We start from the raw sequence: 15,510 nt of genomic DNA, 5'->3' as shown, positions 1-15,510 counted from the left end.
AAAGAAAATGCATAAGCCACACCCACAGTGTGGTAGTAAAAAGTGGCTTTCCAATCTCTTTTTAAAACCTCAAGTGATGGAGCACCCAGAATTTCTGGAGGAAAGTTGTTCCACCAGTTGATGGTTAATTATTTTAATTTGGGCAAAATGTCTGTGGAGTCTCCATGATCCCGGTCATAATTGTCTCAAAGGTATAGAATGGAATAGAATGCAGAGGAATGGAACGGAACAGAATAGAATACTGTAATTGGATAGGATAGAAACAGAAGACTGACGGCAGAAAAAGACCTCATGGTCCATCTAGTCTGCCCTTATACTATTTTCAGTATTTTATCTTAGGATGGATCTATGTTTATTCCAGGCATGTTTAAACTCAGTTACTGTGGATTTACCAACCACGTCTGCTGGAAGTTTGTTCCAAAGATCTACTACTCTTTCAGTAAAATAATATTTTCTCACGTTGCTTCTGACCTTTCCCCCAACTAACTTCAGATTGTGCCCCCTTGTTCTCATGCTCACTATTAAAAACACTTCCCTCCTGAACCTCATTTAACCCTTTCACATATTTAAATGTTTCGATCATGTCCCCCCCTTTCTCTTCTGTCCTCCAGACTATACCGATTGAGTTCATGAATTCTTTCCTGATACGTTTTATGCCTAAGACCTTCCACCATTCTTGTAGCCCGTCTTTGGACCTGTTCAAATTTATCCATATCTTTTTGTAGGTGAGGTCTCCAGAACTGAAAATAGTATTCCAGATGGGGTCTCACCAGCGCTCTATATAAGGGGATCACAATCTCCCTCTTCCCGCTTGTTATACCTCTAGCTATGCAGCCAAGCATCCTACTTGCTTTTCCTACCGCCCGACCACACTGCTCACCCATTTTGAGACTGTCAGAAATCACTGCCCCTAAATCCTTCTCTTCTGAAGTTTTTGCTAACACAGAACTGCCAATGCAATACTCAGATTGAGGATTCCTTTTCCCCAAGTGCATTATTTTACATTTGGAAACATAGGATAGGATAGAATAATGGAGTGGAGTGGAAAGGAATGGAACAGAACAGAATGGAATAAAATAATGGAGTGGACAGGAACAGAACAGAACAGTGGAATGGAACAGGACAGAACACAGAACAAAACAGAATAACATGACAGAACACAGAACAGAACGCTATAGTATAGAATTCTTTATTGGCTAAGTGTGATTTATTATTTATTTATTTATTTATTTATTGGATTTGTATGGACTTGGGGTGGCGTACATGGGATTTCTTTCCGGTGCAGAAACTCTCAATGTACACACTCCACATACAACAACAATTATTATAATTAATATAAATAAATATAACAATAAACAGACAAAATCACAATCTGTCAGTTGCAAAAGGCCACCGTAGTTGGATCTGCGCGCATCGTACGAAATACATCACACAGTCCTAGACGCTTGGGAAGTGTTCGACTTGTGATATTGTGATAGGAAATCCCGCATATCAATCTCATTTGCTGTGTATTACTGTTTTTTGTGAATAAAATAATAATAATAATAATAATAATAATAATAATAATGACGACGACGACGACAATACTATTACTACTACTACTACTATTACTACTACGGGTTTAGGACATTTAGCCTCCGCCAGTTGGATGAAGCTCTTTCCTCCGCAGCAGCTGATCGGCCGCTGCCTTCACTCCCTCGCCCAAAAGCCCCTAGCTGTTGGCCCCAGCCCTTTGGCCACAAAAATCCAAATTCAGCCACAGCCTTTTGGCCACATGGGACACTTCGCCACCATCCAATCAGAACGGTTGTTACAAAATGCTACTTTTGGAAGGAAAGAATCGGACAGTTTGCTCTTTCATAAACACACACACACATTGAATGATAGAGAGGGAAGGGACCTTGGTGGCCATCTAGTCTGACCCCCTTCTCATTCAGGAGACTTACAGAATGATAGAGAGGAAAGGGAACTCAGTGGCCATCTAGTCTGACACCTTTCTTGGCTAATGATCTCTCCCTGTTTACAGAGAGAGAGAGAGAGGTCTGTTCATGCTGTGGGCATCTAGACAATCCCCTGCCCTTTTCACTCCCTCCTCTCTCCACGTGGACAGTCCACAAAGTGTGTGTGTGTGTGAAGATTGGAGGGCTAATGATCCCTCCCTGTTTGCAGAGAGAGAGAGAGAGAGGTCCGTTCATGCTGTGGGCATCTAGACGATCCCATGCCCTTTTCACTCCCTCCTCTCTCCACGTGGACAGTCCACAAAGTGTGTGTGTGTGGGAAGATTGGAGGGCTAATGATCCCTCCCTGTTTGCAGAGAGAGAGAGAGAAAGGTCCGTTCATGCTGTGGGCATCTAGACGATCCCAAGCCCTTTTCACCCCCTCCTCTCTCCATGTGGACAGTCCACAAAGTGAGGGATCATTAGCCCTCCTATCTTTCCCACAGGCACACTTTGTGGACTGTCCACGTGGAGAGAGGAGGGAGTGAAAAGGGCATGGGATCGTCTAGATGCCCACAGCATGAACGGACCTCTCTCTCTCTCTCTCTGTAAACAGGGAGAGATCATTAGCCAAGAAAGGTGTCAGACTAGATGGCCACTGTGGCTCCTTCCATCTCTATCATTCTGTAAAACTCCTGAATGAGAAAGTCGGTCAGACTAGATGGCTACCAAGGTCCCTTCCCTCTCTATCATTCTGTAAGTCTCCTGAATGAGAAGGGAGGTCAAGTCAGACTAGATGGCCACCGAGGTCCCTTCCCTCTCTATCATTCTGTGAGTCTCCTGAATGAGAAAGTGGGTCTGACTAGATGGCCACCAAGGTCCCTTTCCTCTCTATCATTCTATATGTCTCCTGAATGAGAAGGGGGTCAGACTAGATGGCCACCAAGGTCCCTTCCCTCTCTATCATTCAATGTGTGTGTTTGTGTATGAAAGAGCAAACTGTCCCATTCTTTCCTTCCAAAAGTAGCATTTTGTAACAACCGTTCTGATTGGATGGTGGTAAAGTGTCCCATGTGGCCAAAAGGCTGTGGCTGAATTTGGATTTTTGTGGCCAAAGGGCTGGGGCCAAGAGCTAGGGGCCTTTGGGCGAGGGAGTGAAGGCAGCGGCCGATCAGCTGCTGCGGAGGAAAGAGCTTCATCCAACTGGCGGAGGCAAAAAGTCCCATTCCCACTACTACTGCTAATAATAACAATAACAATAATAATAATAACCTGTACCACAACTATCACCCACCAGTGGCAAAGAACATGTGGGATCATAAACCTGAGAAAGTAATTGAAAACAAACATGCCAAAATACTTTGGGACTTTCAAATTTAAACTGCCAAGGTTTTGAAACACAATTTACCCGACCTTACAATTGTAGAAACGAAATAAAAATGTGGATCATTGAGGTTGCCATACCAGCTGACAGCCGAATTGATGAAAAACAACAAGAAAAACGTAGTCGATATCAGGATCTTAAAATGGAACTTACGACGACTCTGGCAGAAACCAGTACTAGAGGTCCCAGTGGTAATCGGCACACTGGGTGCTGTGCCAAGAGAACTCAGATGGCATTTGAAAACAATAAAGACATCAGTACCAAAAACTCGGTAGTATCATCCCCTAACCCCCAACACTTTACCCTTAAACTATCCACGTTTGACCTCTCCAGATTCCTAAGAGGTCAGTGCCTTCCGTCCCCTGTCCTATAGTTTCTCCTATATCTCCTATATCTTCTCTACTATATCCTCTGTTACCTTCATTGTGTTTTATTGTGTATTGGACAAAATAAATAAACAAAATAAAAATAAAATAATAAAATAAACCGCATACGAGTGACACAAAACCTAAAACAGAACGGCAACTAACCGGACACCAAATGCCCTTTGGCAGGAGGGCGTTGAAGGGCTGTTTACTTTCCAGCGTTCTGGTCAGCATGTCGAAATGGTCTGTTGCAATCCTGGCCTTCCCCATCGTCCGGTTTTGGGACTGGGCGGTTTCTCCTACGACGGAGGGCATTGCTGCCCCTCCCTCTGTGTGTATGGTGGACCGAGGCACACGTTAAGGTAAGGAGCCCTCTCTGGAAGGCCGGTCTTAGGGTCCAAGGGCCACCCACAAACCAAATCAGAGAAAATGAGGGGTTTTTTTTAAAGGCTGATATGAACGTTTTAGTTCAAAGAAAACCAATAGAGGACTGGGAGCATGGGGTTTCCAAGCAGAGGGAGTACAAAGCCAGATACTGGCACCTGGAGGCTCAGCAGGCTGAGATGGTCAGCCAGTTTATTATTTAATAATAATAATAATAATAATAATAATAATAATAATAATAATAATAGATTAGATTTATTGGATTTATATGCCGCCCCTCTCTGCAGACTCAGGACGGCTCACAACAATGGTAAAAAACAGTACATAGTAACAAATCTAATATTTAGCAATCTAAATTACAGTTTTAGGTTAAAAAATCCAAAAAAGAAACCCCAATATATAAAAAACAAGCACACAATCGAATCGTACACAAAACTACATGGGCAAGGGGGAGATGTCTCAATTCCCCCATGCCTGACGGCAGAGGTGGGTTTTAAGAAGTTTACGAAAGGCAAGGAGGGTGGGGGCAATCCTAATCTCTGGGGGGAGCTGGTTCCAGAGGGTCGGAGCCACCGCAGAGAAGGCTCTTCCCCTGGGTCCCACCAGACGACATTGTTTAGACAATGTCTAGACAACAACAACAACAATTTATTAGATTTGTATGCCACCCCTCTCCGAGGACTTATTTATTTGTTTGTTTGTTTGTTTTTTATTAGATTTCTTTTTTGCCCCCAAATACAAATTTTATTTTTCTCCCACAGAGAATAAAAAACAATACATAAGTGCAAACACTAAAACCATGCTTAAAATAAAACATACATAAAGTTTTTCTTTTTCTATTAATCATTCCATGGAGTCTTATCTTTCTTCCATTAAAAACCATTCTATAGAACTTATATAATATTATCAAATGAAAAAACCTCAAAAACCCCAATCTTTTTTCCGCCTTACACTAATAGAATTACATTACATCAGTATAAAAAATATCAAACTCTCTATTATGCCCATCTTAATTCAAACTTTTATTTCTATATTAGATTAATTAATCCAGTATCAATTTATCCTATAATTACTAGAGGTTCTATATATATCTGAAATTGAAAAATATACTTCTTGTCATATTCTATCACATAAACTATATTAGAAAATTCTAAATATTTAAATTCTTATTAATAAGTAAATTTGTGTTATATCATTATATAGTGCTACCACCAATTCTTATCTTGCCATCTGGCTAACAATATTTTAATTATTATTATTATTATTATTATTTTATTAGATTTGTATGCCACCCCTCTCCGCAGACTCGGGCTAGCTCACACCAACAATAAAACAGTGTACAATGAACAAATCTATGTGTATGTTTTTTAAATTATGGGTTTTCAGTTTTTTAAATATTAGATTTGTATTTTACATTGTTTTATTTATTTATTGTTAGAGTTGAAAGGGACCATTTTTGAAATTCTACTAGGTGGCAAATGCCATCTCTAAAACATCTTTCCAACGCCATCTTTCAAGGCTGAAGAGACCAGGGCGTTGCAACCTGGTTTCATAAGGGAGGGGCTCCATTTCCTAGATCATTCTTGTTGCACTTTTTTGCACTTTTTCCAGTTCCATTATATCTTTCCAGAAGTGCGGTGACCAGAACTGTACACAGTACAGTACTCCAAATAAGTACTTCTCTCCAACCTTCGCCCACAACTCCACACCAGGAGGCTGAAGCATCACCCGTTGGTGACCACTGTTATTTCCAACCGCTCTTTTCTTCATGGTCAAGATGCAGTGGATACTGTTCCTGATGCCCGGGCTTATTGTCTCTACAAGCACCTCTTGGACCGGTGAAGGTAGGACTTGTGAGAGGCTCTGGGTAGCTCAATTATTTGCTTTGTGTTTTTATTTTATATTTTTACTTTATTATGTTTTAATTACCGTATTTTTTCAGAGTATAAGACACACCGGAGTATAAGACGTACCTAAGTTTTTGGGGAGGAAAATAGGGAGAAGAATCTGCTTACCAGGTATTCATCTGGGTAGCATCCTTAGCCAGCACGTTATTGTGTCCCCTGGTTAGGGCTTTAAAAAAATCTTTATTCTGAGAGAGTAACAATAAAAGGGCTTGCAAGCCAGTAAGAGCTGGGAACATTGTTAGCACCTGGTTAGGGCTGGAAAGAAACTTATTCGGAGTAAGTAGAGAATGAAAAAGAACCATACAAAGACAGGGTTTGGAAAACATTCTTTGCAGAGATTAACAATGAAAGAGCTTTCAAGCCAGTAAGAGCTGGGAACATTGTTAGCACCTGGTTAGGGCTGGAAAGAAACTTATTCGGAGCAAGTAGAGAATGAAAAAGAACCCTACAAAGACAGGGTTTGGAAAACATTCTTTGCAGAGATTAACAATGAAAGAGCTTTCAAGCCAGTAAGAGCTGGGAACATTGTTAGCACCTGGTTAGGGCTGGAAAGAAACTTATTCGGAGCAAGTAGAGAATGAAAAAGAACCCTACAAAGACAGGGTTTGGAAAACATTCTTCGCAGAGATTAACAATGAAAGAGTTTGCATGCTGTTAAGAGCTGGGAACATTGTTAGCACCTGGTTAGGGCTGGAAAGAAACTTATTCGGAGCAAGTAGAGAATGAAAAAGAACCCTACAAAGACAGGGTTTGGAAAACATTCTTCGCAGAGAGTAACAATGAAAGAGTTTGCATGCTGTTAAGAGCTGGGAACATTGTTAGCACCTGGTTAGGGCTGGAAAGAAACTTATTCGGAGCAAGTAGAGAATGAAAAAGAACCCTGCAAAGACAGGGTTTGGAAAACATTCTTCGCAGAGAGTAACAATGAAAGAGCACAATAATACACAATGAAGGTAATAGAGGACACCTTCGAGGAAATAGAATTAGAGAAAGAATAGAAGAGAGAGTACAGGATAAAATAATCAATGAGAGAATAGAAGAAAGATATAGGGATTGAAGAGAAGATATAGGGGTCGGAAGGCACTCTAGTCTAGGGTACTTAGAAACATGGAAGAAACATAGAAGACTGACAGCAGAAAAAGACCTCATGATCCATCTAGTCTGCCCTTATACTATTTTCTATATTTTTATCTTAGGATGGATATATGTTTATCCCAGGCATGTTTAAATTCAGTTACTGTGGATTTACCAACAGTAAAATCACACCCCTTAGTGACCTCTTAGGAATCTGGAGAGGCCAACCGTGTGACAGTCTAGGGTAAAATGCAGGGGGTTAGGGGATGATACTACGGAGTCCGGTAATGAGTTCCACGCTTCAACAACTCTATTACTAAAGTCGTATTTTTTACAGTCAAGTTTGGAGCAGTTAATATTGAGCTTGAATCTGTTATGTGCTCTTGTGTTGTTGTGGCTGAAGCTGAAGTAGTCGTTGACAGGCAGGACATTGCAACATATAATCTTGTGGGCAATACGTAGATCATGTTTAAGGTGAAAAGAACCCTACAAAGACAGGGTTTGGAAAACATTCTTTGCAGAGATTAACAATGAAAGAGCTTGCAAGCCAGTAAGAGCTGGGAAATTGTTAGCACCTGGTTAGGGCTGGAAAGAAACTTATTCGGAGTAAGTTAGAGCAATGAAAAAAACCTTGCAAAGACTTAGGGCTTGGAAAACATTCTTCGCAGAGAGAAACAATGAAAGAGCCTGCAAGGTAAGAGTTGGGAAGATTGATAGTAGCTAGTTAAGGTTGGGGAGGAAAAAAAGCTACATTCAGAGTATAAGATGCACCCAAATTATCTTTTAGGGAGGGAAAAGGTGTGTCTTATACTCTGAAAAATACAGTAATTTGGGGGAAATGCCCCGTACTTCTCAGCATGAGATCTGAGCAGAAACAATCTGGGCCTGCAGCCTGGATGTGGTTAGGTGGGATCTCCTTGCCCCTCTCTCGTTTTCTTTCTCTCTCTCTCAGACAGAGGGGGGCCCTGGCGAATTCTGGGAGTTGAAGTCCACACATTTCAAAAGTTTTTCAGCTTTTAAGAACACCGCTTTTAGGGGGCTCAGAAAGGCCATAATCCAAATGGGGATTCATCCAATGGTTAAGCAAACCATAGTTCAGGATAAGGGCGGCTATTGTTACGCAAATAATAATAATAATAATAATAATAATAATTTATTAGATTTGTATGCCGCCCCTCTCCGAAGATGCTGAATGTTATGGTTTTTTTAAACCTACGCCACTGTTCTTTCTTGTACACCATAGAACCCATCGACCATCATTATGCCCGAATTGGGTCTCCCACCGTGGTTTTGACTTGCCCCGTTCGTGAAGGCGGATCCCGGGTGGCCTGGAAAAAACACATGACCCCAGAGACCATTTTGAATGGGGTGCAAAATGACGGCAGCCTCGTCTTACAGAACGCCAGTTTGGCCCAGGAAGGGGAATATAGTTGCCAGGATGCCAGCACTGGGCAGACCCTGCGAAGGATTCATCTCCAGCTGGGCTGTGAGTGAGAAAATGAAGAGACCCAAACTCTCTCTTGCCCAAATGGAGCCATCTGAGGCTATGATGCTGCAATTCCTTCCTTCCTCCCTCCCTTCCTTCCTCCCTTCCACCTCTCCCTCCCATTCTCCTGCCCTTTCTCTCATCCATCCAATTTCCTTCCTTCCTCTTTCTTTTTCCTTCCCCTATTCCTTCCTCTCTCCCACTTCTCATTCATCTGCTTCCTTCCCTCCCTCCCTCCTTCCTATTCCTTCCTCCCTCTCCTTCCTTCCTTCCCTCCCTCTCCCTTCTCATCCATCTGCTTTCCTCCCTCCCTCCTTTTCCTTCCTATTCCTTCCTTTCTTCCTTCTCTCTCCCCCTTCTCATTCATCTGCTTTCCTCCCTCCCTCCCTCCTATTCCTTCCTCCCTCTCCTTCCTTCCTTCCCTCTCCCTTCTCATCCATCTGCTTTCCTCCCTCCCTCCTTTTCCTTCCTATTCCTTCCTTTCTTCCTTCTCTCTCCCCCTTCTCATTCATCTGCTTTCCTCCCTCCCTCCCTCCTATTCCTTCCTCCCTCTCCTTCCTTCCTTCCCTCCCTCCCCCTTCTCATTCATCTGCTTTCCTCCCTGCCTCCCTCCTTCCTTTTCCTTCCTATTCCTGCCTCCCTCTCCTTCCTTCCTTCCGTTTTTTCCTTTCTTTTTCTCTTTCCTCCGTCCCTTATTTTCTTCCTCCATTTTTCCTTCCTTCCTTCCTCCCTTTCTTTTTTTCCTTCCTTCCCTTTTTTCTCTTCCTCCCATATTTCCTTCCTCCATTTTCCCTCCTTTCCTCCCACTCTCCCTCCCTTCCTGGAGGCAAAATTCACTTAACAACTATCTTGCTTATCAGTAGAAATTTGGGGTTCAATTGTAGTCATAGGTCAAGGCCTACTTGTAAAGGAAGAAGGGCCCCAGATGTGTGTCTCAACTTTTGGACTTCTGCTTTGCAGACCCACCCGAGAAACCGTCAGTCCACTGCAGGTCGATCAGCTATCCGGTGGTCAATTGCTCCTGGACTTTGGAAACTGACCCCCTGCTGCCCACGTCTTTCTTTGCCAGCTACAGGTAATAATAATAATAATAATAATAATAACAACAACAATAATAATTTATTAGATGTGTATGCCGTCCTTCCCCGAAGACTCCAGTCACATGACCTTTAAGCCACCCCAGTCACATGATCGTCAAGCCACTCCCACCTGGTCACATGGCTGGCAAGCCACCCCCACAAAATAAGCCACGCCCACAGTGTGGTAGTAAAAAAATTCCCTCACTTCACCGACCAGTATATAGACATACCCAGAGACAAGAAAATATTGGAAAAAAATAAATAATTGGTTGTGTCAAATAACAAACACAGAAATAGAATATACACCAGTTTTTTCTACTGGGCATTATGAGAGGGTCTTATTCTAAAAATGTAAAATATTTAAGCTTGCCTATAACAACAGCGGCAAGGATTGTATTTGCACAGAACTGGAAAAACCCGCAAATACCTGAAGACAACAAGATCATCAAGAAAATATATGACTGTGCAGAGATGGACAGATTGACAATGGAACTTAATAATCAAAAAGATTCGGACTACTATGAAATCTGGACAAAATGGTAGCAATGGACAAAAAAAAAGAAACTCAAACTAAACATTGAAATAAAATATCAAGAAATCTAAAAGCAATCAAAAGATAACGTTGATAGAAATGTATATATGATGTGGATTCACCTGTAAATATGATTATGTATTGTTTTTAAAATGGAAAAAATCTAATAAATACATTTTTTTTAAAAAAGACATACCCAGTTCCTGCAGCTGTTCTTTGTATGTTTTATCTCCAGCTCTACTAACTGGACTGACTATGGATTCAATAGCAATAGCACTTAAACTTATATACAGTGTTCCCTCAATTTTCGTGGGGGATGCGTTCCGAGATCGCCTGCGAAAGTCGAATTTCTGCGAAGTAGAGATGCGGAAGTAAATACACCATTTTTGGCTATGGACAGTATCACAAGCCATCCCTTAACACTTTAAACCCCTAAATTACCATTTCCCATTCCCTTAACAACCATTTACTCACCATTATTACTGGTACTCGCCCTTGAATGAGACACTTAGTGATCCTGATATTTATATAACATAATTATTTATTAACAATAATTATTTTTTTTTGTTCTTTATTTGCAAAAATTATTAGTTTGGCGATGACGTCTGATGTCATCGGGCAGAAAAAAACCATGGTATAGAAAAAAACCTGCAAAGTATTTTTTAATTAATTTTTTTTGAAAAACCGTGGTATAGGCTATTAGCGAAGTTCAAACCCGCGAAAATCGAGGGAACATTGTACTGCTTCATGGTGCTTTCATAGCCCTCTCTAAGCAGTTTACAGAATCAGCCTCTTGCCCCCAACAATCTGGGTCCTAATTTTACCCACCTGAGAAGGATGGACGGCTGAGTCAACCTTGAGCCGGCGATACCTGAACTGCCAAACTGCAGCCAGTAGGCAGCTGAAGTAGCCTGCAGTGCTGCACTCTAACCACTCCGCCATCTCGGTATCACAGTTCTCCCCATTGTTGCACTCGTTCACACAACCCCTAAGTTGCTGCATATGCAATGCATGTCTGAACCCAGTTTTCCTTGCGGATCCAGGCAAGGCTTAATGGGCGACGTCCATGAGTGCAAACAACCAGTGGCAGGGAGCCAGAGTTGCAGCTTGACCGTCCTGCAGATGTTCTCCACTGACCCCTACATACTCAATGTGACAGCTGTGAATCCGCTGGGGACGGCGAGTGATTTCTTTCTCGTCTTCCTGGATCAGATCAGTGAGTTTTCAAACCATTCTCCATTCTGTTCCCTACAATGCAGTCATTTGTGTCTGGGGTGGTTGTTAAGTCCCGGACTACCTGTTATTGGCCTTTCTGGTTGGTTTAATTCTCCCCTTCATTTTTCTTAGTCCAGCCAGACCCTCCAGAAAATGTAACGGTCTCCCCAATCCAAGGGAAGAAGAAAGCATTGATTGTGCAATGGAAGGCTCCTAGCTCCTGGTTATATCCGGAATATTTCCCCCTGCAATATATCATCCGTTATTCAAAGGATGGATCAAGGCTTAACAGAACGGTGAGTTCCGGAGCTGGCAGTCACTCCACATCATTATTATGTTAATTGGATTACCATTTGTCTGAAGTGGTGTAGGGTTTCCTGCCTAAGCAGGGAGTTGGACTAGAAGACCTCCAAGGTCCCATCCAGCTGTTATTCTATTCTATTCTATATTCCAATATTATATTCTATTCTATAACATTCTATTCTATTCTTCATTCCAATATTCTATTCTATTCTACTCTATATTCCAATATTCTATTCTATTCTTCATTCCAATATTCTATTCTATATTCCAATATTCTATTCTATTCTTTATTCCAATATTCTATTCTATTCTTCATTCCAATATTCTATTCTATTCTTCATTCCAATATTCTATTCTATATTCCAATATTCTTTTCTATTCTACCAGAGAGCTCAACAGAACATGAGCCAGGGTGGCTCAGTGGTTAGAATGCAGCTGCGAGAGCAATCATGGGCTTCCCCAAATATGCCCATGTTACACCAACACTCCGCAGTCTGCATTGGTTGCCGATCAGTTTCCGGTCACAATTCAAAGTGTTGGTTATGACCTATAAAGCCCTTCATGGCACCGGGCCAGATTATCGGGCCTTCTCCGGGTCCTGTCAACTAAACAATGTCATTTGGCGGGACCCAGGGGAAGAGCCTTCTCTGTGGCGGCCCCAACCCTTTGGAACCAACTCCCCCCAGAGATTAGAATTGCCCTCACCCTCCTTGCCTTTCGTAAGCTTCTTAAAACCCACCTCTGCTGTCAGGCATGGGGGAACTGAGATATTCTTTCCCCCTAGGCCTTTACAATTTACGCATGGTATGTCTGTGTGTATGTTTGGTTTTATAATAAGGTTTTTTTAGTTATTTTAGTATTGGATTGGATTGTTACATGCTGTTTTTTATCACTGTTGTTAGCTGCCCCGAGTCTACGGAGAGGGGCGGCATACAAATCCAATAAATAAATGAATGAATGAATGAATTAAACAAACAAACAAACAAACAAACAAACAAAGTGCAGCACTGCAGGCTCCTTCAGCTAACTGCTAGCTGTATCCAGCAGTTCAAATCTCACCACCGGCTCAAGGTTGACTCAGCCTCCCATCCTTCCAAAGTGGGTAAAATGAGGACCCTAATTGTTGGATGCCCAATGTGCTGACTTTGTAAACTGCTTAGAGCGAGCTGTAAAAGCACAATGAAGCGGTATATAAGTCTAAATGCTATGGCTAATGCTAATGCTATTTATGAGCTTCTGACAGGCAAAGTCAACCAGGAAATCAGATACTCTTAACAGCCAGGTATTATTATTATTATTATTATTATTATTATTAATTAGATTTGTATGCCCCCCCTTTCCGCAGACTAACTTAATAACTGCAGCGATTCATTTAACAATTGTGGCAAGAACGGCCGTACAATGAGGCAAGACTCACTTAAAACTGTCTCGCTTAGGGACAGAAATGCTGGGCTCGACATGGGTCGCCTGGGCCTAGAAAGTTTAGAACTAAGACGCCTTAAACAAGATCTAAGTATTGCCCACAAGATCATATGCTGCAACGTCCCGCCTGTCGGCGACTACTTCAGCTTCAACCACAACACAAGAGCACACAACAGATTTAAACTTAATATTAACCGCTCCAAATTTGACTGTAAAAAATATGACTTCAGTAACCGAGTTGTCGAAGCGTGGAACTCATTACCGGACTCCATAGCGTCATCCCCAAACCCCCATCACTTTACCCTGAGATTATCTACGGTTGACCTATCCAGATTCCTAAGAGGTCAGTAAGGGGCGAGTACAAGTGCACTAGCGTGCCTTCCGTCCCCTGTCCTATTGCTCTCCTATATCTCCTATACCTTTCTTCTATTCCTATATCTCTTCTTCTATTCTTTCATTCTTTTTTTTTAAAAATTTTATTACAAATATATACACATTTACATACAATATGTTTTATATTAATACAATGCTAAATCAACGCATAACAAGTAAACGAACAAACAAACATGACAAACAAACAAACAAACAAACAAAAAGAAAATATTCTTTAAAAAAAGATCTAATTGCTTATTTAAGTACATTAATAACAATAACTATTCACTTAGTATATTTTATAATATTTGTACTTCTATTCTTTCATTCATATGTTCTATTACTATATCTTCTTTTCTATTCTTTCTTAGAGATATATTTTACTATGAGTATCTCCTCTATAACCTTCATTATGTATTTTACTATGTGTATATAGATACCCACCCACTAAAACCATCATCTGCGGAGAGGGGCGGCATACAAATCCAATAAATAATAATAAAATAATAATAATAATTGTGTATTGGACAAAATAGATAGATAGATAGATAGATAGATAGATAGATAGATAGATAGATAGATAGTCATAGGTTTGCCAGGATCTGAAAACCAGCCATAAGTCACTTTTTTCAATGCCGTTGTTGCTTCAACATTGTCACTAAACGAGTGGCTGTAAGTAAAGGACTGTCTGTATTTTTACTTGCTTCTGCAGACCAGGCCTATCGTGCAGACTTCCTTTACCCTCACCGGCCTCAGTTCTGGTGTAACCTACCACATCCAAGTAGCCGCAAAAGACTTCCTGGATAATGGTGAATACAGCACCTGGAGTCTTCCAGTATCTGGGGCACCCTGGAAGCCAGAGTGAGAGCCACAGAGGATGGACTTTGTAATACTTGGAACATGGTTTTTGTAATACTGTACTTCTGCACTGGCTAGTTAAGATAGGTTTTCTTGTATTCTAAATTTGCCTTTTCAATTGAATTGCTAATCATTTCCCATAAACCTTAACCTTCAAGAAAAAGCCTCTTTCGGAAACCTGGACTGGTAGGGGAGCATTCAATATATTGCACATAACAGTTTCACTTTTACCTGTTTCTCAAGTCTCCATGAACAAAGAAAATAGTTTTTCTTTTGCAAAAGTTTTTTTTCACTTTCATGTTCTTTTCTATGGCTATGGACGATCGGTGAGTTCCTCCCGGTTCGGAGCAGATTGCCTGAACCATTAGTGACCCACTGGTGATATAATTTTGGCATCACAGATTCAGTTCTGCCTCGCACCATCTTTTTTTCTGAATTTTTGGTCGATTTTCCGGTGTTTTGATGGCTTCTCCTCATTCTGTGCTTTGAGAAAAGCCCTTCGGTCCGCCCCCCCGGGGTTACTTACCCTTATTGCTCCTCAGCTGTGTTTCGGTCTGAATCCACCATTGGAAACATAATTGGTTCACATTGCGCGCGAAGTGTCACGAATCATGATGCAAACCGGTGGCAAAGGCAGGTAAAACCCACCCCTACTATGGACAGACAAGTTATTGGGTGCTGAAACTCTTGTGATGTAACAAAAAAAAATAACTATATATTTTCAAGGTCATTTTTTTTTTGCTACTTTTTGGCTTTAAAGCTTTATTTCTTTTCTGGTAAGGATGAAGATGGCTGCTTAGAGGCTCTCTTACCTATATTAATATTAATAATAATAATAAAAAATTATTATTATTATTAATAATAATTAAATTTGTATGCCGCCCCTCTCCGAAGACTGCATAAAAATCACCAAAGAAATTTGTTAGTTCCAATTTAATAAATGAATTGGCTTTGGACAACAAAATGAGCAGCATATAAATGTAATAATTAAATATAAATAAATACAAGAATTGGTTTAATGGTCTTCATTTCCCTGCTGTCATTTAGTGGCTGTTCTTAATTGGCATTTAAAATTTCAAGTTGTAACAAAAGATTTCTTAAGCCATTTGGGAGAACTAGTTTGGAAAGGCAATACAAAGACAAAACATAAATTCATCAGCATCTTGAGTGGACAGAAGGAAACTCTGAGCAT

The 15,510-nt window shown here is 41.0% G+C and overlaps 1 protein-coding gene across 1 annotated transcript; it reads left to right on the top strand.

Moving 5' to 3' along the window:
* The first annotated feature begins 4,008 nt into the window (after window positions 1-4,008).
* On the top strand, window positions 4,009-14,409 carry EBI3 (Epstein-Barr virus induced 3). The gene is made up of 7 exons (XM_070744320.1): window positions 4,009-4,048; window positions 5,701-5,914; window positions 8,295-8,537; window positions 9,498-9,612; window positions 11,192-11,364; window positions 11,496-11,659; window positions 14,173-14,409. The coding sequence occupies exons 2-7, from the start codon at window positions 5,839-5,841 to the stop codon at window positions 14,323-14,325; spliced, it is 924 nt and encodes a 307-aa protein (XP_070600421.1). The 5' UTR covers window positions 4,009-4,048; window positions 5,701-5,838; the 3' UTR covers window positions 14,326-14,409.
* Window positions 14,410-15,510: the final 1,101 nt, after the last annotated feature.

The sequence above is a fragment of the Erythrolamprus reginae genome, chromosome 1 (assembly GCF_031021105.1).
Source record: "Erythrolamprus reginae isolate rEryReg1 chromosome 1, rEryReg1.hap1, whole genome shotgun sequence".
Taxonomy (NCBI): domain Eukaryota; kingdom Metazoa; phylum Chordata; class Lepidosauria; order Squamata; family Dipsadidae; genus Erythrolamprus; species Erythrolamprus reginae.
Note: the sequence above shows the minus strand (reverse complement) of the source record. Positions and strands in the feature narration are given on the sequence as shown.